Source organism: Rana temporaria, chromosome 1 (assembly GCF_905171775.1).
Source record: "Rana temporaria chromosome 1, aRanTem1.1, whole genome shotgun sequence".
Lineage (NCBI taxonomy): Eukaryota > Metazoa > Chordata > Amphibia > Anura > Ranidae > Rana > Rana temporaria.
The window spans coordinates 335164228-335191120 of record NC_053489.1 but is presented as its reverse complement, the minus strand read 5'-3'; the positions used below and the strand labels follow the sequence as shown (position 1 = coordinate 335191120).

Below are 26893 nucleotides of genomic sequence, written 5' to 3'. Positions count from 1 at the left end.
ATGCCAGAGATGGGGGACCCCGGATGTAGACCTGCTAGCATCCATGTTCAACAAGAGGTTGGACTACTTTGTGTCCAGAACAAGAGATCTTCTAGCCTACGGAACGGATGTTCTAATAACACCCTGGAATCAGTTCTCGCTGATCTATGCATTCTCTCCAATCCCTCTCTTACAAAGACTACTTTGCAGGATCAAAAAAGAGGCAATACCAGTAATCCTAGTGGCCCCAAATTGGTCCAGGAGGCCTTGGTACGACGAGATCATAAAGATGGCAGTAGGAAGGCCATGGAAGCTTCCGCTTCGACACGACCTGCTGTCGCAAGGTCCAGTGTTCCATCCTTCCTTACAAAAGCTAAATTTGACGTTCTGGCTGCTGAGACCCACATTTTGAAAAACGAGGGGTCTCTGCTCGAGCTCTTTCTACACTCATTAATGCTAGAAAGCCAGCCTCCAGACTAATTTACTATAGAGTCTGGAAAGCATATGTTTCCTGGTGTGAATCCAGAGGATGGAATCCTCAAAAATATGAAATAAGCGGAATTCTTGCTTTTTGCCGGTTAGGAGTAGATATGAAATTAGCCCTTAGTACCATCAAGGGTCAATCATCAGCTCTAGCAGTCTTCTTTCAAAGACCACTGGCATCTCATTCCCTAGTGCAGCTTTAATTCAGGGGGTACTGCGGATCAATCCGCCAGTCAAGTCTCCCTTGTGCCCATGGGATCTGAATCTAGTATTGTCAGTGTTGCAAAAGCAACCTTTCAAACCTATTCGCCATATTCCGCTGATTCTTTTAAGCAGGTCTTAAATTGGTCTTTTTGATTGCTATCTCTTCGGCTCGACAAATCCCGGTCGCCAGGTCGCCATGGCGACTAGAAATGGCATCCTGGCGACTTTGGCTTGGAAGGTGGGCAAAAAAAAAAAAATAATAATATTTTTTTTATTTTTTTTGTGAAGTCCCCAGCTCTTCCTTGTGTGAGCTGGCACCATCTGGTGGTGGCCGTTGGTATTACAAGTTAAGCATTACAAGTTAAACAGCAATTCTAATGTAATTTTTCACTATTTTCACTGCCATCGTCTTCCCTCTAATTAGAACCCCCAAACATTATATATATTTTTTATCCTAACACCCTAGAGAATAAAATGGCGATCATTGCAATACTTTCTGTCACGCCGTATTTGCACAGCGGTCTTACAAGCGCACTTTTTTGGGAAAAAATGTAATTAAAAAATAAGACAACAGTAAAGTTATCCCCATTTTTTTTAATATTATGAAAGATAATGTTACGCAGAGTAAATTTATACCCAACATGTCAGGCTTCAAAATTGCGTCCGCTCGTGGAATGCCGACAAACTTTTACCCTTTAAAATCTTCATAGGCGACGTTTAAAAAAATCTACAGGTTGCATGTTTTGAGTTACAGAGGAGGTCTAGGGCTAGAATTATTGCTCTCGCTCTACCAATCGCGGCGATACCTCACATGTGTGGTTTGAACACCGTTTACATATGCGGGCGCTGCTCACGTATGTGTTCGCTTCTGCGCGCAAGCTCATCGGGACGGGGTGCGTTTTCTGGCTCCTAACTTTTTTAGCTGGCTCCTAGATTCCAAGCAAATTTGTCAAACCCTGGGCTAGAAGAGTATCTGAATTAGCAGCTCTTTCGTGTAAAGAGCCTTATTTAATTGGTCAAAGACAAAATTGTACTACGACCCCATCCGGCCTTTTTACCTAAGGTGGTGTCGGCTTTCATTTAAATCAGGACATCGTCCTGCCTTCTTCTTTTCCAGATCCGAGAACAACGGAGGAAAAATTACTGCACTCTCTGGATCTAGTGAGAGCAGCAAAGGTGTATCTGCAGGCAACCGCTCAGATACGTAAAACAAATGTTTTGTTTATTTTGCCAGATGAACCCAAAAAGGGCCAAGCGGCATTGAAATCCACCATCTCTAGGTGGATTTGACAAGTAATTATTCAAGCTTATAGTTTAAAGAACAGGACTCCTCCTTTTTCTGTTAAGGCGCACTCTACCAGGGCGATAAGTTCTTCATGGGCAGTGTATCGCCAGGTTTCGATGGCTCAGATCTGTAAAGCTGCAACTTGGTCTTCAGTCCACACATTTTCCAAATTCTATCAAATAGATGTGAAATGTATCACAGAGGCGTGGTCTGGGAGGAGACTAGCTGAAATAGATTTTTATTTATCCCTGTATATGGCTGCCCCTAGTGTGCGGCATCCCCTTTTCTTTTGCTATCGTTCTAGAGCAAGCCAGGATAAGCTTCTTGGATGCCCACACCCACCAGCAGTGAGAGTCACTGGATAGATCCATATTGGTGCTTTGAACGGCACAAGTTTTAGTTAGAGCAATTAGGTGGGTTTCATATTGTTTATCCCATGAACACTCTGCTGCAATTCACTACTAAGCAGTGAGGGCACCTTGCAGAGGCAATGGCCAGTATTAAGGTGCAGAAGCATGAACTTAATGCTGTCATACTTTGGAGGGAGTTGGTTGAATCTGGCAAACCAAAGTGCACTTATTTGGGAAACAAATCTAAAGCCTCGTACACACGCACGGTTTTGCTGCTGGGAGAGCTTTTTGCTGAGAAAACCATGCGTGTGTATGGTTTCTCGTTGGGAAAACTGCCGGTAATCTCAACTAGAAAAATAGAGAACCTGCTCTCTATTTTTCTCGTCTGGATTCTCCGCAGTGTTTTCCTGCCGAGAAACCCGAGCGTGTGTATGCTTACCTGGCCCCGGTAAGCCCGCGCATGCTAGATGAGACTTCGACACATGCGCGGTAGCTTACAAGGCATAGTGTAGGGTGTAGCAAGATGGTGGCGACGGCATCGAATGTGACGAGCGCATGCTTGTCATAGTCGATGACGCCACCACGTTCTTGCCATTCAAAAGAACTGCGGTTCTTTTGAATGGTGTGTGTGTGTACACTTGGCGAGCAAGAAAGCTTGCCAGGAATCACGTCAGGAAAACCAACGTTTTTTTCCTGAAAAGATTCCCGGCCGTGTGCGCAAGGCTTAACTTATTAGGAGTCTGAAACTTTTTCACATTAAACAGCATTTTACCATGACTTCACTTTTTTGTATTTAAAGCCAAAAGCCCAACATTTTGCATAAAGCTAACCATATTCAGATGGATCGTCTCAGATCAACCAAATTTTAATCTGTGTTGCTGCCTAAACTTGACAAAAAACTTCTAAAGAACTGAAATGTTGTAAAACTGTTGTCTATTACAACCACTGATTATTGTATTCTGAAGGAGGAGAGTCCATCTATGGCCAGCTTTAGTTTTGGAGTCTGGAAGAATTAGAACGTCTTGTCAAGTTTTTATTGCTGGGTAGATTCATCCTCTGTTTGACAATGGTGCAGAATGTGATGGGAAATCCCAAACTACAGTTAGGTAACAGGATGTGAGAGGAAATCTCCCAATGGAGACATCTGTTTAAACTTTTTGTAGAGATTCTATCCAAATTCCCCGTGTATCTTCAGGACAGTAAGTAAAAGGAAATCTCCCCAAGACAACAAAAAAAAAATCTCTTCTATCAAAAATGAAACAAAAAGTAATTTAATTGTAATTTTTGCAATGTCTGAATTATGTGAAGAATGTCTGTGGAGCTTTGTTGGTGAGTAGACCGTGTGGCAAAGAGGAGAGTCTGCTGGTTGTTGTCAGCATCTGTTGTCTCAGGCTAGGTTAACATTTGTGCAATGCAGAAACCCATGGAGAAATTGCACGTGTTCCCCCAACACACAAGGGCCCAGATTCTCAAAGGCGTTACGACGGCGCAACACCATTTGCGCCGTCGTAACTCCTCATCTGGCCCCGGGTATCTATGCGACTGATTCTTAGAATCAGTTACGCATAGATACCCATTAGATCTGACAGGCGTAAGGCTCTTACGCTGTCAGATCTTAAAAGCAATTTTTTTTCCCGCCGCTAGGTGTCGCATCGTCGTTTTCCCCGTCGTCTATGCAAATGAGGTAATTACGCGAGATTCCCGAACATACGCGTGGTCGACGCTGAGAATTTACGTAGTTTCCGTAGCGTACGCGACGCGTAAGGTTGCCCCTGCTATTAGGAGGGGCAACCAATGTTAAGTATGGCCGTTGTTCCCGCGTCGAATTTAAAAAAAAATACGTCGTTTGCGTAAGATGTCCGTGTATGGCGCTGGACGCCATTTACGTAAACGTCTAAGCAAATGACGTTGGGGCGACGTCATTTAGCGCATTGCACGTCGGGTAATTTACCCGACGGAGCATGCGCAGTACGCTCGGCGCGGGAGCGCGCCTAATTTAAATGGTGCCCGCCCCATTTGAATTGGGCGGGCTTGCGCGGAGCGATTTAACGATACACCGCTGCAAGTTTGCAGGTAAGTGTTCTGAGAATCAGGCTGTAAACCTGTAAACCTGCGGCGGTGTAACATAAATCACATACGTTACGCTGCCCAGGAGCAACGTAAATGTATGAGAATCTGGGCCAAGGAGTGCTGAAATTCATTCTTGATGACACTTCAATGCGCCTTCCTAATGCAAGAGTACACATCGTTTGTAACACAGTACCATACGTTTTGGTGCGGCACAATTTGAAAAAAGTGATGCAATTCCTTTGTTACATTTTCATGTGTGTAGGTAAGCCCAATAAAATGAATAGGCTGTCCTAAATGCGATGCTCAAAATCATGCAAAAAAGTGTACACACCATCATACCTGCACAGGTGTGAATGAAGCCTTTTGGCCCCATACACACGATCTGGCTTTTGCCCGGCCAAATCACATTGGAATTTCGACAGAATTCCATCAGAGAAAAATAGAACATGTTCTATATCTAAACTCCGATGGAATTCATCGGAATTTCCGATGAAACAACTCCGATGGGGCTACACACGATCAGAATATCCGTCTGTCCATCTGACTTTTTCCATCAGAAATTCCGATCGTGCGTGTACGCGGCATAAGCTTTCACTCTGCATGGTATGATGAAAAATGAAGTTACATTGTACAGGGGAAGGAGATAAAATTTACCAACATTTTCAGATTTATTTGTGATTTTCATTATGTTGCTCTACATTTTATGTTTCATACTATCATTTTATTTGCAGGATTTTATTTATTTTTCACAAAAATGGACGTTTAAGTTGCAAAGCAAAAGTTCAACCACCAAGACTGAATGGAGCAAAAACTGGGGTGTTTTCTACAAGAAGTCCTCATAGACCTAATGCAATGGGACTGACTCTTGCCAAACTAGATAAAGTAGAAGGTAATGTAAATGTAGTTAAATAGGCACTGTACTAACATACTAATCCTTTGCATTCACTTAAAGATCTCTTGAAATGCAGATGCGGCAAGTTCATAGTTAATTGGATAATCAAGGGCTCACTTACCATTCTTGTCAATGCTTGGGATTATTTAGGCATTGTAAAACTTCTAACCCATGAATAATGGGTAGGCCTGCTTTAAAGCGTAGCTTCAGTCGTGTTTGTGTTTATTAATAGTCAGCAACTTTTAATAAACACACACTTATCTGTCCCAGGATCCAGCGTTATGGTCACCTGAACCCCGCTTCTCTCCCTCTCTCCCTCTCCTCTCCCTGGAGCCGGCATTTCAACTGTGGGCAAGTCGGCAGTCTAAAAGACTACAGGGAGGAAATGGGGGAGAAAGAAGAACTTTTATGCTCGGATTGCCAAGATGATCCGAGCAGAAGTGGAAGCGGGTGCTTGTCAAACCCAAGTACTCCGCTTTAAGCATAAATTAGTTGTAGGAGGACCTAATTGATATAGGAAAATGGAAGGTTGTGTTGAGCAACATATAGCTGTCATTACTCCAGACCACTGGTGCCCAACCTGCAGCCCTAGGGTCACAATGTGGCCCTTTAGTACTTACTGAGGGGCCTAAGGCCCCAGCAGCCATAATATTAAGTAGGTCCCCCTTTTGCTGCCAAAATAGCCCTGACCCATCGTGGCATGAATGCCACTAGACATCTGAAGGTATGCTGTGGTGTCTGGCACCAGGCTGTTAGCAGCAGATCCTTTAAGTCCTGTAAGTTGCAAGGTGGGGCCTCCATGGATCGGTCCTGTTTTTCCAGGACTTTCCACAGATGCTTGGTTGGATTGAGATCTGAAGAAATTGGAGATCAAGTCAACACCTTGAACCCGTGGTTATGTTCTTCAATCCATTCATGAACCATTTTTTTTCAGTGTGGCAAAGCACATTATTCTTCTGAAAAGGGCCACTCCATGAAGACTAGGGATGAGCTTTGAGTTTGAGTTGAACCCATGTTTGACTCGAACATCGGCTGTTCGACCGTTTGCCAAATTTCTAACATTATGGGCCGTTTGCGCCAAATTTGAGTGGCGCGTCATGGCCCATAATTTACTGCGCCATCGCAGTGCATTGCTGGCTGATGATTGGCCAAGCATGCACTATGACCCACATGCTTTGGCCAATCAGAGCGCAGAAAAAACGGAGCACCATAATTGGCCAAGGCCAGGGTGGCTTTGGCCAATTATGTCACAGGGGGTTTAGTACACGCTCCACACTATATAAGGCCACCTGCGTGGCAGCCTGGTGTAGTGTGTTGCGGTGGTGGTTAAAGACAGACAGAGAGAGAGACAGTCTCATTTATTTTGAGTTGGGGCAGGCAGGCGAGTCAGTTAGCTTCAGTTACAGTGTGTAGAGGATATATATGCATCCCATGTGTTGTATATATATTTATACACTGTATTCAGTTTAGCTAGATCCGTTCCTGTTATTCTTCTCATAATATACTGACAGGTGATTGTGCTAGCTGCAGTATTTTCACTTAGTGTACTGTGTCATTTGCACAGTGTGCACCTACAGCTTGCCTGAATACAATTTCTGGTGTTCTCAAACAAATACAGGCAGGGACCTCCAGTATTTTGTTATAGCGTCCTTTGCACAGGACCAGACATTACATTAAACCGCAAGCAGTTTTAAATTACTTTTTTTCCTTTAGAAATGTAATTTTGAGCAGGGACAGTTCTAAACTGCCACTTCACAGGCATACTTTTGACACAAAGCAGGTACGATATTTAAAGGAATATTTCACTTTTTTTTTTACACTTTAAGCATCATTAAAATCACTTCTCCCTGCTTTTTTTTGCATTGATACATTTCCCCTGGGGCAGGACCTGGGTCCCCAGACCCTTTTAAGGACAATAACTTGCATATTAGCCTTTAAAATTAGCACCTGTAGAGGGTTCTAAAGTTTGCGCAAACTTTCGGTCCGTTCGTAGGTTCTGGTGCAAACCGAACCGGGGGGGGGGTGTTCGGCTCATCCCTAATGAAGACGTGTACTTGGTCAGCAACAATGTTTAGAATGTTTAGGTAGATGGTATGTGTCAAGTAACATCCACATGAATGTCAGAACCCAAGGTTTCCCAGCAGAGCATTCCCCAAACCATTATGCTGCCTCCGCCGTTTTGCTTCTTCCCATATTGTATCCTGGTGCCATCTCTTGCCTAGGTAAGCGATGCACACGCACCAGGCCATCCACATGATGTAAAAACAAACGTAATTCATTAGACCAAGCCACCTTTTTCCATTGTTCCCTGATCCAGTTCTGATGCTCGCATGCTCATTGTAGGTGCTTTTGGGTCTGAACACAGGTCAGCATAGGCACTCTGACTGGTTTGCAGCTACACAGCCCCATACACAAACATTGATGCCAATTTTTCTGCTTTCAACATATCAACTTCATAGACAACATGTTTACTTGCTGCCTAATATATCCCACCAACTTTCAGATGTCATTGTAACAAAATAATCATTATTCTATTAACCTGTTAGTGGTCATAAAGTTATGGCTGATCTGTCTATCTTGCAATAAATTTCTGCATTTGCTAATTTCTAAAGCCAATATAAAAGGGGAGTAGTGGTAACAAAAAGCACTTGAGGGTTTAACCAAAACCCTTTAAGAGGGTGTGACAGGGGTTGTGTCCCATGCCTACATACATTTGCTATAAGGTGTCCCTCATTCCCATCTCAGAAAGTTGGGAGGTATGCCTACGTACCACTGTAGCATTAATGTACTTATTTTGCAAAAATAAAACGGCTTTCCATTCTACACAGGCTTACCTTGCTTTCTTCATGGCTGTTTAAACACACTGCTTAATCACTTCTGCCTTACTTCCTGGTCAGACTTTAGGTCATGACACAGGAAGCAGTTGAACCCCAAAAAATTGGCATGGGGTTCCCCCAGGATGATACCAGGCCCTTTGGTCTGGTATGGATTTTAAGGGGAGTCTCCACGCCCCAAAAAATGACATGGGGGTCCCCCTCAAGATCCATACCACACCCTTATCTGAGCACGCAGCCCGGCAGGTCAGGAAAGAGGGGGGGTGAGCGAGCGCCCCCCCTCCTGGACCATTCCAGGCTACATACCCTCAAAATACCCCAAAGCACCTTGTTCCCATGTTGATGAGGACAAGGGCTTCTTCCCGACAACCCTGGCTGGTGCTTATTGGAATCTGGAAGCCCCAGATCCCAGCCCCCCACCCTATGTGAATCAGTATGGGGTACATTGTACCCCTACCCATTCACCCAAAAAACTGTAAAAAATAAACACCGTGCACAGGTTTTTAAAGTGTTTTATTAAGACCGCTCCGGCGCCTCTTCCGTTTTCTTCTCCCCTCTCTGGTTCGTCTCCCTCCCTCCCTCCTGCGATATCTTCTCCCTCTCTGGTTCATCTCCTCTCTCTGCTGTCTTCTCCCTCTTCTGCCAGGTTTTCTCCGTCTTCTGCCGAGTCTGCTCTCTCCACTGTCTTCTTGCTCTTTTGCTGAGTCTTCTTGCTCTTTTGCTGAGTCTTCTTGCTCTTTTGCTGAGTCTTCTTGCTCTTTTGTCGGTTCTTCTTCCTCCTGTTGTTGTTCTGATTTTGACTCAACGTGATCTCCCGGTGTAATGCTGGTTCCACCATGTGCCATGACTTATATTGGCATGGGGCAGGGCCATGGGGAGGGGCGGGCCACCCGCTGACGTCATCCAGGGGCCCTGTCTCTTATGACGTCACCTCCTAGGGCATGATAGGGACGGTGACATCATAATGGGGTGGGCCCCTGGATGATGTCAGCGGGTGGCCCCGCCCCATACCAATATAAGTGATGGCACACAGCTGACCCAGCATTACACCGGGAGATCACATTGAGTCAACATCCGAAGAAGAACAGAGTGAGAAGACGGCGGAGAGAGCAGACCCACCCAGCAGAAGAGGGAGAAGACAGTGGAGAGAGAGAAGAACTGGGAGGGGGAAGAAGAGCCGGAGAAGGGAGAAGAAATCGGAAGAGACATTGGCGCTGCCTTAATACAATACTTTTAAAACCTGTGTACTGTGTGTTTATTTTTGACACTTTTTTGGATGAATGGGTAAGGGTACAATGTACCCCATACTCATTCATATAGGGTGGGGGCTGGGATCTAGGAGCCCCCTTGTTAAAGGGGGCTTCCGGATTCCGATAAGCCCCCGCCTGCAGACCCCCACAACCACCAGCCAGGGTTGTCGGGAAGAGGCCCTTGTCCTCCATCAACATGGGGACAAGGTGCTTTGGCGTGGGGGGCGCAGGGCCCCCCTCCTCCTATGCACCCACCCCCCATGTTGAGGTCATGTGGCCTGGTATGGTCCGGGGGATATGCGCTTGCTCATTCCCCCCCCCCCCTTTCCTGACCTGCCGGGCTACATGCTCAGGTAAGTGTCTGGTATAGATCTTGGGGGGACCCCCATCCCATTTTTTGGGGCGCCAATTTTCTTTTTTCATTTTGGCGGAGGGTACCCCCTTCAAGATCCTCAGCACACAAGTTATACCGCAAGTCGGATCATCATGATCCGACTTCTGGTGCGACTTCTATGCCCTAACGCGCATTGACGCCCATGCAAAACACTGATGAATTTGCATTTTTAACACTGCTTTTTTCCTGGCGTCAGTACTAGCTTTACAGCTCGTTTTTTATATCACCCGTGGGCCCCATGCCCACGGGTGTTCTAAAAAACGAGCTGTAAAGCTAGTACTGACGCCAGGAAAAAAGCAGTGTTAAAAATGCAAATTTATCAGTGTTTTGCCTTACTTATTACAGCCATCACCATCAAATAGCACATGAAATTGTCAGTTATCAGGATTTCTGGCAGGATCAACAAGTATTCTTTGCACTTATCAAACATCTATAACTAAGCAGATTTTATGGTATATTAAAGCGGTTGTAAACCCGCATCAACATTTTTTTTTTTTTTTCTCCTGCAAGGCAAAAGTCATAATGAGCTAATATGCACCGCATATTAGCTCATTATGAAATACTTACCTCAGGTAAGGTGTGTAGAACTTACCTGGTCCACGCCGAGCGAGATGTCCTCTTGCCTGGCGTGTCTTCCGGGTATCGCTGCTCCAGCGCTGTGATTGGCTGGAGCGGCGATGACGTCACTCCCGTGCGTGCGCGCGGGAGATTTAAATTCGGCAAGGTCCGGCGGCTGCCGGTCCTTTCGCCGTAAATCACCCCTGCGCATGAGCTGCGGCGCATTGCGAGGGGAATATCTCCTAAACCGTGCAGGTTTAGGAGATATTCTCCTTACCTTCAGGTAAGCCTTATTATAGGCTTACCTGTAGGTAAAAGTAAAAAAAGTGGGTTTACAACCACTTTAAAGAATACGTTCACCTTTTCAGGAAAAATAATAAATGCACATTTTTTTTGCAGGTAAAAAAATGTGCATTTATTATTTTTTGTTGCAGGAGCCTGTAAAGCATTGCACCAGCAATCAGCAGAGCCGCAAAGGCTGCCGGACTTTGTCGTTTTCCATTCACAGAGTGCTGTGAATGAGTGATGCGGCCAGGTGGGAAGAGCTCCGCACAACCACGTTTAAAAAAAAAATTGTGACAGCTAGCAGGTGGAGAAAAAAACCCTCCTAGCTGGCACAGCGGGGATCATGGAGGTGCAGTGCATTCATAACACGTTACATGTTACACCCCGAATATGAGTGTAACGTAACAAGTTATGAAAGGTGGACTTGTCCTTTAAATAGACCAAAAGGTAGCAGTAAGGCTGGACACACACTGGTCGAAAATTGTCCATAAATGGTTGGTTCTCGCAGGAACCCTCCAACTTTCGGCCTGTGTTCTACAGAAGCTGGACTGTAGAATAGTCATACTGGAAAACCAGCATCCGGCCCGCACCCACATCGAGTGGGGGAGATCACTGCACTAACCTCACTTGTTTTAGTATGGCGACCTCTGGATTGAACGAAAATAAACTTCTCATGTTTACCCCACATAAGAGAAGTACATTTTTCAAGGTGACATACACTTTAACATTTCTGTCCCAAAAAACAGGAGGCAGTATATTACTAAAAGCTTAGGTGTCCTTTGTTTGGCATGCTAAAATACAGTCCATGTGAGATTCTCTTTGACTCTGGCTTCTGTATGTCAATCCTAAAGATATCTTCTTGGTTTGGGGCATTTAGCAAGTATGTGTAATAGATGGCTGAGCATACAGATGGGCAAACATACAGGCAGCCTGCGCTTAAGCATTTGACATGTGTTGGTGGAAAAGCTTACAGAAACCCTAAGTTAAATAACTCTGACTGAGTTGTCCACCAAATGTAAAGCAGACCTGTATAGTTATAGGTGATTCCTGATGGACTACATTGTGGGCACCGCCCCCCCCCCCCCCATCCCTGCTGCCGCCTCCCTATAAATGCGCCCGGCCCCTTTCAGAAAAGGCGGACTCATGGAATCCAATGGCGGGGGCAGGAGGGGGTGTATTTTTTCGAAGCACCTGATTAGAGCCAGAGGCTCTAATAGGCTTCGTAATTGGGTGGGCTCGGGGGGAAAAGAGAGTGCGCCCTGATCCCACCCAATTGTGTGACCATAGCGAATGAATATTCACTATTTTCACACCACAGTGCCTCCCCGGCAATCAGGAGGCAGGTCAGTAAGACCTATTTCCGAATGGCCAAAGCACAAGGCATCCCTATTGGATGCCCAGCGCTTTGGCAGAAGTAGGAGACAGAGTGGAGAAAGCTGCCTGGAGAAGACACGGGAGAGGTGTAGAGGACACCAGATAAGTGCCGTGCGGGTGTGGGGTGCTGTGAAAGTCCTGCAAGCCACCCACGGGGGGGGGGGGGGCGGGGGGGCTTGTAGTGACGGAATTTAATGCTGTGAAAGAGCCGCAAGCCATCCGTCTGGGTGTGCTGTGAAGTGTGCCGTGAGACACTCATGGGGGGGGGGGGGCGGGTGCTGTGTAGTGTGCAGCAAGACGCCCGTGTTGCTGTTTAGTGCTGCAAGCCATTCGGGGGGGGGGTTGGGCGGGGGGTGCTGTGAAGTGTACCGCAAATCACCTATGGGGACGGGGGGGGGGGGAGGGGTGTTGGTGCTGTGAAAGTGCTGCGAGCCACCAGCGGGGGGGGGGGGTGTTCTGTTTCAATGCAGTGGAAGTATACTATATGTGTGCTGATCTGTATACTATCTGTGGGCTGATCTGTATACTATCTAGATCTGGCGCCACCTCATCCTAAAACTTCACCAGCCGTCATTGAAGTATATGTTCCTGAATGTGCCTTTATACCAACCACTGTAATTTTCACAGGATTCAGACTTAAAGGAGGTGTGGAGCAGGGACATGCAGTGAGGTCTGTGGCTGGTGAGGTACTTGCTAGTATCAGACCCAGATACACACAGGTTACATACACCGCGTACTAAAGTTTGGCGCCATTCCATAAGTGTGTGCAATTTTAACCACTTAAGGACTAGGCCTATTTCTCTTATCGTCCATGGACGGACACAGCTCCTTAAATCTTGACAAGTGGGTTATGTTCCTGTTCACAGGAGAGGACTAGGCAGAAACATGTTGGATAATTAAATACATGTTACTTTAACAGAGTTGAACAGGCCCGGCCAGGGGGCGGTCCCTCCAGACATAACCCTCCTCCCTGCAGCATGCAGCCTCAGTTTCTTTCTGCCTAGCAAAAGAGAAAGACGTATGGCTCCCCTTGGAGAATCTTCTATCAACTGTCGGCTGAGAGACAGGCTGGATATTATAGATCCTTGTAGTCTCCTCAGTCCGGCCAGCGTGCATGAGCACGCCTTTGCAAAGAGGCTGGGTCTGCCACGACATACCCCATGGTTCCTGGGGTGGCCGGTGAGCTTTGGCTCCAGGGTCCACATATGACTGGGCTGTGGTGTTGTCTCACTCACAGTGGACCGGGCCAACAGCTACTCCTACGCGGTGTAGGTCTGTCAGGAATGCGTCAGTGGGTCCTCGCATGGATGGGTAAGTACAGTCCTTCCCGCTTCGGCGGGTCCGGGTGTTCTCCTGTCCTCCATTCCCTGCTCTGTAATTTTTTCCCTCTGCTGTTCATTATGTATATAATGTTTGGGAGTTCTGAGTAATTTTCTAGCAAAAAAATTATGATTTTTACATGTGGGAGAGAAGTGTCGGAGTTAGTCCGGGTGGTAAGGGGTTAATTACCATAAGTAATATACAAATAATTAGTATATATTGTTTTAAAGGTAATTTTACTATATTTTCAAAATCTGTACTCAAGCAGATGGCTTAACGGACAAACTACTCAAGTTTGAAGTTATACCTTCAAACCAGTATTTTAAGAGTAAATAGATATATAATAAATTATTATTATTATAAATTATTATGTTATAACATATAGCATAAAAATATATGATGTATCTTGAATATAACAGTACCTTTTCAGCAAGCAGCAGATTCTGTATTTAGTTTGACAGGCTGCGCAAGGAGCCCCATATCTCTGGAACCATAGGTCGTAGTAGCCCCAATGACCCCAGTCACCGAGCTATAATCCACTAAGCTCGATTTTTTTTTTTTTTTTTTTTTTTTTTTTTACTGTAAATGCCACGGCCCCTGACTGTGAATGTCCCTGGTGTGCAGGGAGTGGGTTACACACTTCAGCCAACCATACACGGTACGAATCGCGGACGATTTAGCAGGAACCAGCCAAGATTCGAACAGTTAATGGGCAGGCTGAATGTACCAAGTTGATCGATTGATCAACTAGAGTGCAACCAGCCTGCCGGATTCTCTTGCAGTTATGGCTGCTATAGCCACTAGCAATAATCACTGTCTTTTTCTGGGGGACGGGGGGTAACCGTGCCCAATCACGCATTATCGTTCTGCTGCAGTGCGTTTAGGTATGCATTAACTTGCATTTCAACAGCTGTTTCATTATAAATGGGTTGCTAACACACCAACAGCTGGAAAACCCATGCATGACTCCATTGTGACAATCAAGCACTTTGCAACAGACTGTATAGTGAGTGGTGGTGCCCTAAAGCGACCCTAAGGCCTGTTTCACACAGGCTTTCAAATCGGGTCCATCTGTGATTTTTTTTCAGCTCTATAGGCAGGTGGTTGTGTCCACTTACATACACCTACCCATCTCGGGTCCACCGTCTGCTATCAAAATGTAGACAGAAAAGCATTTATCTCACAAAACTGACATCCGTCATGTTCAGCTTCAATTTAGCAGGGGTTCATCTCGCAGATCCCCTGCTGAATGGAGAGCAGTGCCCTATGTGAAAAGACCCTGAAAGAGAAAGTAGGGTTACTATCCTACCTGATTGAGGTGTATGAATCACAAAAGTGGCTGAAGAGAATTACAAATCAATTTGCATAAAAAATTACGTATGTGTATTTCAACAACTTTCCTTAGAGATTTTTCTGTTTTAATGCTCTGTTTTTTTTTCAAATACTCTGATAACAAAGACAGTTGCTGCAAGTTCAGAGATCATTTACTGTTTTGCATATAACTGTTAATACTATCAATGATTAGAATATCAATAAGAAGTTTAATTTGGGGAGTTACATGCAGATGTATTCACACAGCTAGCAGCCATACGTTTTCTGTGATTTCTTAAAATTGTATAAATTACTTATTTTCAGAATCAGTAATTAGTTTTGATTACAACCTGTTTCATTAAATGGATATATCGCTAGATCAAGATGATTGATGTATAAATTCCCATAATAATTCAGATAGCTTATTTTTTCTTTTTTTTTTTATTAATTTCACCCAGAGAGCAGTCACTCTCATTGGGGTCTTTAGTGTTGACAGGCAAATAACCAATGATTTCCTATTGAGGGCTATAGGTTAAGGTAGGACTAGGTTTAAAGTGGTTGTAAACCCTCAAGGACAACTTTCACCTACAGGTAAGCCTAGATTAAGGCTTACCTGTAGGTGTTTGAAATATCTCCTAAACCTCAATGGCTTAGGAGATATTTACAATGTCCCCGAACGAAGGCCTCTTCTGCACATGCGCCGACTTGAAAGGGCACGCTGTGCGCGAGAGTGACGTCACGTGACTTCGGTCAGTCACAGAGCCGGAGTTTGCGGCCCCGGAAGGAAGAGGGGTGAAGAATGGATGCTCACTGCCAGCGAGGAAGACGGGAATATTGTGGGCTTCTCCTGCAGGTAAGTGTCATATAATGGGCTACTATGCGATGCATAGTAGCCCATTATGCTTTACCTTTGCAGGGAAACAAAGAGAAAGTAAAACCCATCAGGGTTTACTTCCTCTTTAACTTCACCGGCCTGCATGAAAAAAAATTCTACCGGTCCTGGTATACAGCAACAGTATTTAAAAAAGCTGTTCTTATGATCATTATAAGATAGCCCACCTGATGAAAACATACCCTCCTCCCCATTCCTGCTATTTTCACTGTGTGGCCCTGCCTTGCACCACACATAGTTAGATAAGGTTGAAAAAAGACACCAGTCCATCAAGTCCAACCTATGTGTGTGATTATATGTCAGTGTTACATTGTATATCCCTGTATATTGGTGTTGTTCAGGTGCTTATCTAATAGTTTTTTGAAACTATCAATGCTCCCCACTGAGACTACCACCTGTGGAAGGGAATTCCACATCCTTGCCACTCTTACAGTAAAGAACCCTCTACGTAGTTTAAGGTTAAACCTCTTTTCTTCTAATTTTAATGAGTGGCCACGTGTCTTGTTAAATTCCCTTCCACGAAAAAGTTTTATCCCTATTGTGGGGTCACCAGTATGGTATTTGTAAACCTAAATCATATCCCCTCTCAAGCGTCTCTTCTCCAGACACTTTATAAGCTTTGTTGCCCTTCTTTGTTCCCGCTCTATTACCAGTACATCTTTCCTGAGGACTGGTGCCCAGAACTGGACAGAATAATCTAGGTGCGGCTGGATCCGAGTCTTGTAGAGCGGGAGAATTATCATTTTATCTCTGGAGTTAATCCCCTTTTTAATGCATGCCAACCTTCTGTTTGCCTTGTTAGCAGCAGCTTGGCATTGCACGCCATTGCTGAGCCTATCATCTACTAGGACCCCCAGGTCCTTTTCCATCCATCCCATAAACCTCATTTGCCATGTAGTTGCCAACCCCATTAATTTGTTCAGATCTTTTTTCAAGGTTTCCACATTCTGCGGAGTTGTTATTGCCTTGCTTGGCTTAGTATTGACCGCAAATACAGAGATTGAACTGTGTACCACATCCTCCAGGTTGTTTATGAACAAATTTAAATAGGATTGGTCCCAGCACAGAACCCTAGGGGACCCCACTACCCACCCCTTACCATTCCGAGTACTCCCTATTTATCACAACCCTCTGAACTCGCCCTTTTTGCCAGTTTTCAATCCTTGTACTCACCCTATGGTCAATGCCAGCAGACCTCTTTTTGTACTGTAAACGTTTTCGGGAACTGTGTCATTTGCTTTTCAAAATCCACATCTACGGGCCTTACTTTATCTAGATGGCAACTTACCTCCTCATAGAAGGTTAATAGATTGTTTTGGTCAAGAACGATTCTTCATGATACTGTTTTCATTACTAAAATCTTGTATATAGTCCCTTATCATCCCCTCCAAGAGCTTGCATACTATTGATGTTGGGCTAACTGGTCTGTAATTCCCAGGGATGTATTTTTGGCCCTTTTTTTTTTATATATCGGTGCTACATTGGCTTTTCTCCAATCAGCTGGTACCATTCCAGTCAGTAGACTGTCAGTAAAAATTAGGAACAATGGTCTGGCAAGTACTTGACTAAGTTCCCTAAGTACCCTCAGGTGCAAGCCATGAGGGTACTTAGTTCCCTAAGTACCCTCAGGTGATTTATTAATGTTAAGTTTCCCAAGTCTAATTTTAATTATGTTAACCATGGTGGTGCTTCCTGTAATGTGTCATGAGGATACACACTGCAGTTTTGGTTTCTGGAGCCCCCCCCCGATTCCCTAGTGAAGACCGAGGAGAAGAATAAATCCTTTGTAACCAGATGTCCTCATTCATTCTGTCCTCCCTTTTTTACTGTTTACATACTTAAACAATTTCATGGGATTTTTCTTTGCTTTCCTCCGCTATGTGTCTTTCGTGTTCTATCTTCGCTGCCCTAATTGCACACTTACATTTCTTGTTGCATTCTTTATAAAGTCTGAATGCTGATGATGATCCCTCAACCTTGTATTTTTTCGAAGGCCTTCTCATTTTGGTTTTATATGTTTTTTTTAGGGCTGTTACTGATCAACATTTTTCTGTTCGATTAATCGTTTTTTTTTTTAATCGACTAAATTCAATTATTTATAAAGCACATACAGATCCAACTACTTTTAACTGATCTCCTTGCAGGCTGATTCCCAGTGCAGCTACCAACCACTGGAAAAATGGATAGCAGGATACAAAAAACACACAAAGGCAGCGCTCGATGGGAATAGCATTAAAACTTTTATAGTCTTCAAGTAGATAACAAAATAAATATTGCACTGGAGATAAAATCGATGTAGCTACATAAACTATAAAAATGGTGCGAGTAATACCAAACGGTAGCAAAAGCAGTCATAAAAACATGTAGCCAAGTATGATACTGGTATAAAAATGTGTACAATGATACCACTGCTGAATCCAGATGAGGAGGGGTTAACATCAGTCCGTCGGCATGTAGATGTCCCATTAAGGGAACTATCAAAACTCCCAGTGGATGGCTGTAGAATCCCGGGTTGATAGAGGGAAGTGTAACAGCCCTTGTGTGTGGCAGATAGTGAGGTCCCGCCGGCATGCAGATATGAAGGCACAGCAAAGGAGCCCTTCAGATGGACATGGCAAGCCCCGCCGGTGTCCGTGACGTTACTGGATCTCCGACGGAGCTCCCTGAAGGCCCAGAATCCGGCGGAGAGGTGAGTACCAATCAAAAGAATTTTAATCGATCAAAAAGATTTTGATAGATCAAAAAAATTTGAGATTAATCGATTAATTAAAAGTTAATTTGCACAGCCCTAGTTTTTTTTATATTAGAGTTAAGCCACCCAGGATTTTTGTTTGCTCTCTTAAATTTATTACCCAATGGGATGCATTGGCTAATGCCCTTATTTAATATGCTCTTAAAGCAAACTCTCTTGAAATTCAGTGGGGCAGATCCACAAAAGAATTACGCCGGCGTATCACCGTCGTAAGCATTGGCTTGTTCCGGTTTAATTTCGAGCATGCGCACTGGGATACCCCCGCCGTTCAAAAAAAACGTTGTTTAAGTCGGGTCACAACGTATTTACATAAAACATGCCCCCATTACATCCATTTGAATTCCGCGCCCTTACGCCGCCAAAGATACACTACGCCGCCGTAACTTACGGCGCAAATTCTTTGAGGATTTGAAAAAAAAAAAAAAGTTACGGCGGCATAGTGTATCTTGGATACGCTGCGCCCGACGTAAAGATTTGCGGAGGTACGTGAATCTGCCCCAGAGTCTTTGTATTCCTCTTATGTTTTCTATTTGTGTGATTTAGATTGAAGTCAATTGACCTGTGATCGCTTTTTCCTAAATTGCCCCGTATTTCCACATCCGTGATCAGGTCTGTATTGTTGGTAATCAGTAGATCCAGTGACGCTTTATTTCTAGTTGGTGCGTCTACCATCTGACCCAGGAAATTGTCCTGCAAGACATTTAGGAACTGGCGAACCTTAGACAAATGCGTGGTTCCCTACACCCAGTCTATGTCTGGATAATTAAAATCCCCCATTATGATAACACTTTCCCTTCTGAAAATCCAAATTGTGATACGAGATCCGTCTCCCCCTCCTCCCTGAGGTTAAAGAGGAGTTCCACCCAAATTTGGAACTTCCTCTCAATCCACTCCTCTCCCCCTTACATGCCACATTTGGCATGTAATTTTTTTGGGGGGGGAGTGGGGGCTTCAGCACGAGTGGGACTTCCTGTCCCACTTCCTCCTTCCTGTAGGCGACTAAGCTTAGTCGCCTTCAGGAAGTGGCTGCTGTAGGCGATCGCCTAGGACACGTCACAGGTCCTAGGCGATCTCCTGGCCAATTACACGGCGCGGCGCCGGGCCGCGCCGCTCGCGCATGCGCAGTGCCGCGCCGCTCGCGATCGCGCATGCGCAGTGGGTGCCCGGCCGTGAAGCCGAAAGCTGTCACGGCCGGGTGCCCACACTGAAGATGAAGACGCCGGCCGGGGAGGGGGGGAGAGGAGCGGAGCCCCGGCCGGCGCGTCGCTGGAGCAGGTAAGTGCCTGTTTATTAAAAGCCAGCAGCAACACTTTTTGTTGCTGCTGACTTTTAATAAACATACAAATGGCTGGAACACCCCTTTAAGGGGCCTATAGCATACTTCCAGTATTTTTTTCCCTCTAGCCTTATACCTTTGGAGCTCTACCCATAAGGATTGCACCTCCCCCTAGCTCCCTTAGGCTGCTTTCACACTGAGGCGGTTTGCAGGCGCTATATCGCTAAAAATAGCACCTGCAAAGTGCCTTGAAAGAGCCTCTTCTTTCACTCACACTGGAGTGGTACGCTGGCAGGATGTAAAAAAAACAGTCCTGCTAGCCGCATTTTTGCAGCGCAGTAGGAGCGGTGTATACACCACTCCTAAAGCGCCCCTGCCCATTGAAATCAATGGGCAGCACCGCCAAACCACCGGCAAAGCGCTGCTGCAGCTGCGATTTCTGAGCGATATTAAACATTTTCGGCCGCTAGTGGGGGTTAAGAGCGCCCCGCTAGCGGGTGAAAAGCGCTTAAAAAAACTACGGCTAAGGGGCGCTAAAAATAGCGGTACTTTAACCACCTAAGCCCCGGACCTTTAGGCAGCTAAATGCCCAGGCCAGGTTTTGCGATTCGGCACTGCGTCGCTTTAACAGACAATTGCGCGGTCGTGCGACGTGGCTCTCAAACAAAATTGGCGTCCTTTTTTCCCCACAAATAGAGCTTTCTTTTGGTGGTTTTCGATCACCTCTGCGGTTTAAATTTTTTGCGCTATAAACAAAAATAGAGCGACAATTTTGAAAAAAATTCAATATTTTTTACTTTTTGCTATAATAAATATCCCCCAAAAACATATAAAAATGTTTTTTGTTCCTCAGTTTCGGGCGATACGTATTCTTCTACCTATTTTTGGTAAAAAAAATCGCAATAAGCGTTTATCGATTGGTTTGCGCAAAATTTATAGCGTTTACAAAATAGGGGATAGTTTTATTGCATTTTTATAATTATTTTTTTTTTTACTACTAATGACGGCGATCAGCAAATTTTTTTCGTGACTGCGACATTATGGCGGACACTTCGGACAATTTTGACACATTTTTGGGACCATTGTCATTTTCACAGCAAAAAATGCATTTAAATTGCATTGTTTATTGTCAAAAAATGACAGTTGCAGTTTGGGAGTTAACCACAGGTGGCGCTGTAGGAGTTAGTGTTCACCTAGTGTGTGTTTACAACTGTAGGGGGGTGTGGCTGTAGGACTGATGTCATCGATCGAGTCTCCCTATAAAAGGGATCACTCGATCGATGCAGCCGCCACAGTGAAGCACGGGGAAGCCGTGTTTACACGCGGCTCTCCCCGTTCTTCAGCTCCGGGGAGCGATCGCGACGGAGCGGCTATAAACGAATAGCCGCGCCGTCGTCCCGGATCGCTCCCCGAGGGAATCCGACCGCCGCATGTAGCGGGTGGGTCCCGATCGGACCCCCGACCCGCGGAAAGGCAAGGACGTACCTGTACGCCCATTTGCCTGTACGTGCCATTCTGTGGACGTACATATACATGCGGCGGTCAGGAAGTGGTTAAAGCTCCGAATTTTTTGGCCATCTTCACTCCTAGCCAATTTGCACCCTCCTCATTTAGGTGCAGTCCATTCCTTTTATAGTATGGTGACTGACTGAAAAGTCAAACCCCTCCTTACTACACCAGCTCCTCAGTCACTTGTTTACTTCCCTAATCTCCCTCTGCCTTTCTGGTGTGGCTCGAGGTACCGGTAGTATTTCCGAGAATACTACCTTGGAGGGCCTTTTCCTCAAATTAGCTCCCAAGTCCCTAAAATCATTCTTTAGAACACTCCATTTGCCTCTGACTTTGTCATTGGTGCCAATGTGCACAATGACAGCTGGGTCTTCCCCAGACCCTCCCAGTAATCTGTCCACCAGATTCGTGATGTGCCGAACCCAAGCACCCGGTAGATAAACATACAGTTCAGCGCTTCAGGTCTTTGTTACAGATTGCCCTCTCTGTCCTTCTAAGAATTGAGTCCCATACAACCAGAATCTGTCTTTCCTTTCCCTTCACTTCCCCCCCAATTTCACAGAGGAGTTCTTCCCCCCGGCAGCTAGGAGAGTCCCTTAGCTCCAGTGGTGCTGGTCCCTGACTGTTTTTTCCAATGTCACTCAATGGAGCGTACTTATTGGGATGCTTGAGCCCTGGATCGGCCTCACTGGCACTTCCCCCTCTACCCTTCTTGACTGTCACCTATCTACTCTTTTCTAGTGCCTGCACCTCTTTGTCTTCACCTGCCTCTGTGCTGGCCCCTGCCAGGTACGTTCCCGACTTTCCTTTAGTATGGAGGTTCTTCTCAGTGTTGACAGTTGCTTCCCCAGATTCAGAACCTGGGCTTCCAGGTAAACACTGTGCTTACATTTTGCACAGCAGTATTCGCCCTTGATCAGATTATCAAGGAACGCATGCATGCCACAAGATGTACACCGAGTTGCATTTCCACACCCGCTGAGGGCGGAAACACGCCACGGTCTAAATCTGCCCGGGAGCTGCTTGTTGGCTCGGATGCACACATAGCAATCTGCTTTCTGTGGGTGCACCCAACAGGAGGAAGGGGTCAGGAGCGCTCAAGAGGGACCCAAGAAGAGGAGGATCTGGGCTGCTCTGTGCAAAATCACTACACAGAACAGGTAACATGTTTGTTAATTCAAAAACAATTTGCTTTTTTTCCACTTTAACTTCCTGTAGTGAGCTAAAATGCTGCCCTGATATCCCAGCCTTGCCTGTTTTACCTATGTGAACCGCTGAAATCCTCCATCTATTTTACAAAGATGAGGAGAAGGGGAGGTTTTCTCTAGTCATTTCACACATGTCATTCCCTAGGGTGACAATGCTCTCTAGACACAGTACAGTAAGTAAGCTTTGCCACCCTAGGACCGGAAGTGTGTTACTGACAGAATCTCCAGGTAAAAATAAAGAGTACATCTTATGATTATTACTACTATTAATACTACTACAGTACTACTACTGTAGTAGTATTAATAGTAGCAATAATCATAATAATAATAAAAAACTAGTAATCTCCAATGTTAAATTTTTTTTTAATGGGTTTACAAAAATCTTAAAGAGTAACTCCACTGTGTACATTGCAAGGATTTTAGGAAACTTTGTTGTAGATTCCTACCTTTTGTTAATCTGAAGAAATAGCTGTTTGACTGTGTCCATGTGCTAAATTAATGGGAGTGATTTCATAATTATCAATTAGCTGCTGTACTTGCAGGGCTCGAATGAGGAAACCTGTGCAGTCTTCATCCCTTTAAACTCTTTAGGAGTATCTGAACAAAATGAAAAATTTTGTTGCGGGGTTGCCAAAATCTGACTTGTATCTGAGAGCAGACTTTTGGGAAAATCAATGGGCCAATCACACAAGCAGGAAATTGCATTTCTCGGGGGCGTTCTATACACATTCTATGTACAGAGCACCTTCAGGTAGCCATATTGCATTGCATTTTTCAGAAAATTATGGAGGTGCAGATTAAAAAGAAAATTAGGATTTTTATAATGGCTTACCTGTAAAATCTTTTTATTGGAGGACATCACGGGACACAGAGCAGCCAAAGGAATTACTAGGTGGGTTATTCGCCACCTATATGTGAATGGACACTGGTACACTCAAAAGACAGGAAGTCTCCCTCTATATAACACCTCCCATACCGAGAGTACCTCAGTTTTTGCAGCAAAGCAATATATATATATCCTAAATAAGAGGGGAGGGACCTCTGTGTCCCGTGATATACTCCAAGAAAAGGATTTTACAGGTAAGCTGTTATTAAAATTCTATTTTCTTTATCGTACATCATGGGACACACAGCAGCCATAGTAATTACTATGTGGGATGTCCCAAAGAAATGCCATCTGAGGGGAGAGAGACACCAAATAAAGGCAGGCCACCATCAGACATGAGGACCTATACTGCTGCCTGCAGCACACTGTGCCCAAAGGTGGCATCCTCTTGCCATCTTACATCCACCCGATAAAACTTTGTGAACAAATGCACTGATAACCAGGTTTTAGCCTTGCAAATCTGAGTCATGGAAGCCTGGTGATGCACTGCCCAAGAAGCACTGACTGCCCTGGTAGAGTGCGCTTTAACTTGAAAAGGTGGAACCTTCCTTTTCAGGCCATAAGCCCGGACCAAAGAACGCAAAGCAAGTGGCCTTTGAAAAAACACTGACAAGGTCGAAATCTGACCCTTGATTGTACTCAAGGCCAGCTTCATTTCTTTTATTTTCTTTTTTTTTCCCCTCTCTCTTTTATTGTATAAACAAATATACATAATAAAAAAGTCATATTCCTTTATCTATGCTCTAAACCAGGGGTCTCCAAACCTTCAAAGCAAAGGGCCAGTTTACTGTCCTTCAGGCTTTAGGGGGGCCGAACTGTGCCCAGTGAGAAGAAAAAATTCCCGGCATCAGTGCACCATCATTGGATTTAATGAGGGAAATAGTGGCCAAATCATTGATGGTGTCAGTAGCAGTAGAGGGAATGGTGCCCCATCGTTGGTGTCAGTTGGTGGAATATTGCCCCAAGGGCCAGAAGGGCAAGGAAAGGGCCACATCCGGCCACTGGACCGCAGTTTGGAGACCACTGCTCTAAACAAATATCCAATTCACATTTCAGGAGATTGTGAATGGGTCACTATGGAGATGGTTCACACATCTCTGGAGTGGCTGCGGAGTGAATTGCACAGGAGCCCTTGGTGTCTTCTGGTCTAAATCTGGTCCGAATTCAGACAAAAATTCAGACTGAACTCCAACCTGAAACAGTGAAAAGGGACGCACCGGGCCCATGCTGTGAGCAACTCTGTGTGGCAGTGTAAACCTATCCTAACGTAAGAGAGATTGCATCTTAGCATGCAATCAGTTCTATAATGTACATATTTCTTTTTTTACAGGCGGAACACTGTATCTGTCTGGAATTGACATGATACAAGGAACGCCAGTTATTGACATCAAGCCATATATTGCAGAGTATGATTCACCAAGATCAACGCATTCATTTGTTGAGCCAGAAGAAAACAAAAGGCAACATGAGGGTAGTTGTGATGCATCAGGAAACCGGCAAGAGACATCTTCAAAACAATTTAATATAATTTGTCATAGTGTGGAAAATAAAGTGGAAGATAAAGCAGAGATATCTAGCAGTCATGGTAACGTATTAGATGACCATAAAGAGAAGGTGGCTTTGGAGACTACTGAAGGATCATCTCTTCCTGTGAAAGCATCATGTTCATTGCAGGAATATTCTTCTGGACAAGAAGTAAAGTATTTAAATATACTAGATCAAAAGACAGAGCTTACAAATCAAGTGAACGCAGGTATAAAAGATGGTGAAGACAGAGCCAGCACTTGTGATAGTTTTGCCCCAAATTGGGTGACAGAATCACCCGTGCCCAAGTTGAAAGTCAGGTTTACACCACATGCAGAAACGGAATTGAAGCAGTTTCAAGCAGAATTTGACTCCGGTAAGATATACAACCTGCTTCATTGGAATAAGTGTAGAATTTATTGTGAAGGTGATATTTTGTAGCATGCTGTTCCATTACATAGTAGGATTTCTTTTTAACATAGATTATTAGCATTTCATAAAAGGTCAGTCTACCAAAACATATTTTAATTATAGGTGGAGCCCAATAGGCAATGTTCACTGAGATCTCCCTGCTATAGTTCCCAACGATATACCTATCCACTAGGGTAATATTGTGTGCAGAGATCCCTCCGAGAGGCATGACAAGGTGGTTTACATTTCCAGCATCTGCCGAAAACTGAAATGCCAGCTTTGAGTGGAATGACACTTCACCAAGCATAATTTTTAGGATTTCTAATGGTCAACAGTAACTATTAAGAAGAAGACACCCTTCCCTTCTTAATTCAGCACTTTATCAGCAAAGCAATGATAACATACAAGCAGGTCATTATTTCATTTTGCAGTACAGCATAAAAAAAAAAAACAACAGGTCTCTATAAAAATAGTTTTTACATATGTTAAAGTTTTGCCTAGAGCTATATTTTAGTATTTGTAAATTAATTCTAGAGTAGTTGGATTCAATCTAGAATGTTTTCTTTGCTGAAATGGCACTCATGCAGTGAAGCTGTACGACTCCACTATACCTGTTTTTGTGTGATGTAATGCTTGTAAAAAACATGGCAATAGCATTGGTCCTACAAGCATGATGCTTAAACTGAATAACCATAATTTGCTTGAATGTATTTTCTCAGGGGGACCATCCTTCCGCTACTTTCAGTCAATTGAAGAAGCAAAGTGTGCAATCAGCACTGTGCTATCAGCTGACCCTCGCTCAGTTTACAGAAGAAATCGTTGCCTGGATCGTCTGTTTTATTTTAGCCTTGATACCATGCACATGACATGCTGGTTTGGTGATGGGTTTGCAGAAGTGGTTAGAATACAGCCAGTCTCAAAGGCTTGATACCTGTAGTTTTGTACCTTGAGATTTAGTCATTTTATTGGGGGGGAAAACAAGTTAAAATATCTTGCAGGAATAGGAAGCAGAAGTAATGGGAAACATACTCATAGTCCTATATTTACTGACCCAGAAGAGCATCTGCTGCTGTAGCTTTTCTACACAGAGCTCCCCATAGGATTCAATGAAAGTGCTTGCTTGTGCCTAGCCAAGAAAATTTTGACTAGCAGCTATGCGATGCTTACAAGGTCATATATTCAATATCTTGCTGCATAATGAACTAATGACAGGACTGGGGGGCAGAGAGGATTACAAAGGTGCAGTTGCACATAAAGGTGCAAAATTGCTCTTAATTTTAAAAATATTGTTAGGCTGGTTTTACACAATAATGCACTTTATTAACTCGCACTGCAAATGCATTTTGAGGTACAGTACATCCCATTCGTTTCTATCTATATTTTCCTAGTACATGTCTACACAAAACAACAAACCTGTCTCTTAGGCTCCCAGTAAGGCATTATTGTTGTTACAGTTGTGGTGCAGATAATATGTCACCAGGAAACCCTAATTCATGTGAAATGTCTGATTTTATTGCAGCATGATAAAATTGCATCAGTGCAATGTTTTAGAGCCAAGCAGGATTCCTTCATGAAAATTTAAAATAAAACCTTCACCAGTAGAATAACCACTTTCAAATACCATAAAGTCATAATGATTTCAGAATCCTGCCAAAACAATTTTTTTTTAGATTTGCATACAGTTGGGAGAACAAGTATTTGATACACTGACGATTTTGCAGGTTTTCCTACTTACAAAGCATGTAGAGGTCTGTAATTTTTATCATATGTAATGTTCAACTGTGAGAGACGGAATCTAAAACAAAAATCCAGAATATCGTATTGTATGATTTCTAAGTAATTTGCA

General features: G+C 44.3%; 1 protein-coding gene across 1 annotated transcript in view; it reads left to right on the top strand.

Moving 5' to 3' along the window:
* The window catches only part of TRMO (tRNA methyltransferase O), a 54924-nt gene extending 28599 nt beyond the window's left edge, over positions 1-26325 (top strand). The window contains exons 3-5 of the mRNA XM_040361127.1: positions 5103-5260; positions 24443-25012; positions 25767-26325. Of these exons, the coding sequence (XP_040217061.1) occupies positions 5103-5260; positions 24443-25012; positions 25767-25975 (937 nt within the window). The 3' untranslated portion in view covers positions 25976-26325. The remainder of the gene's footprint in view (positions 1-5102; positions 5261-24442; positions 25013-25766) is intronic.
* Positions 26326-26893: the final 568 nt, after the last annotated feature.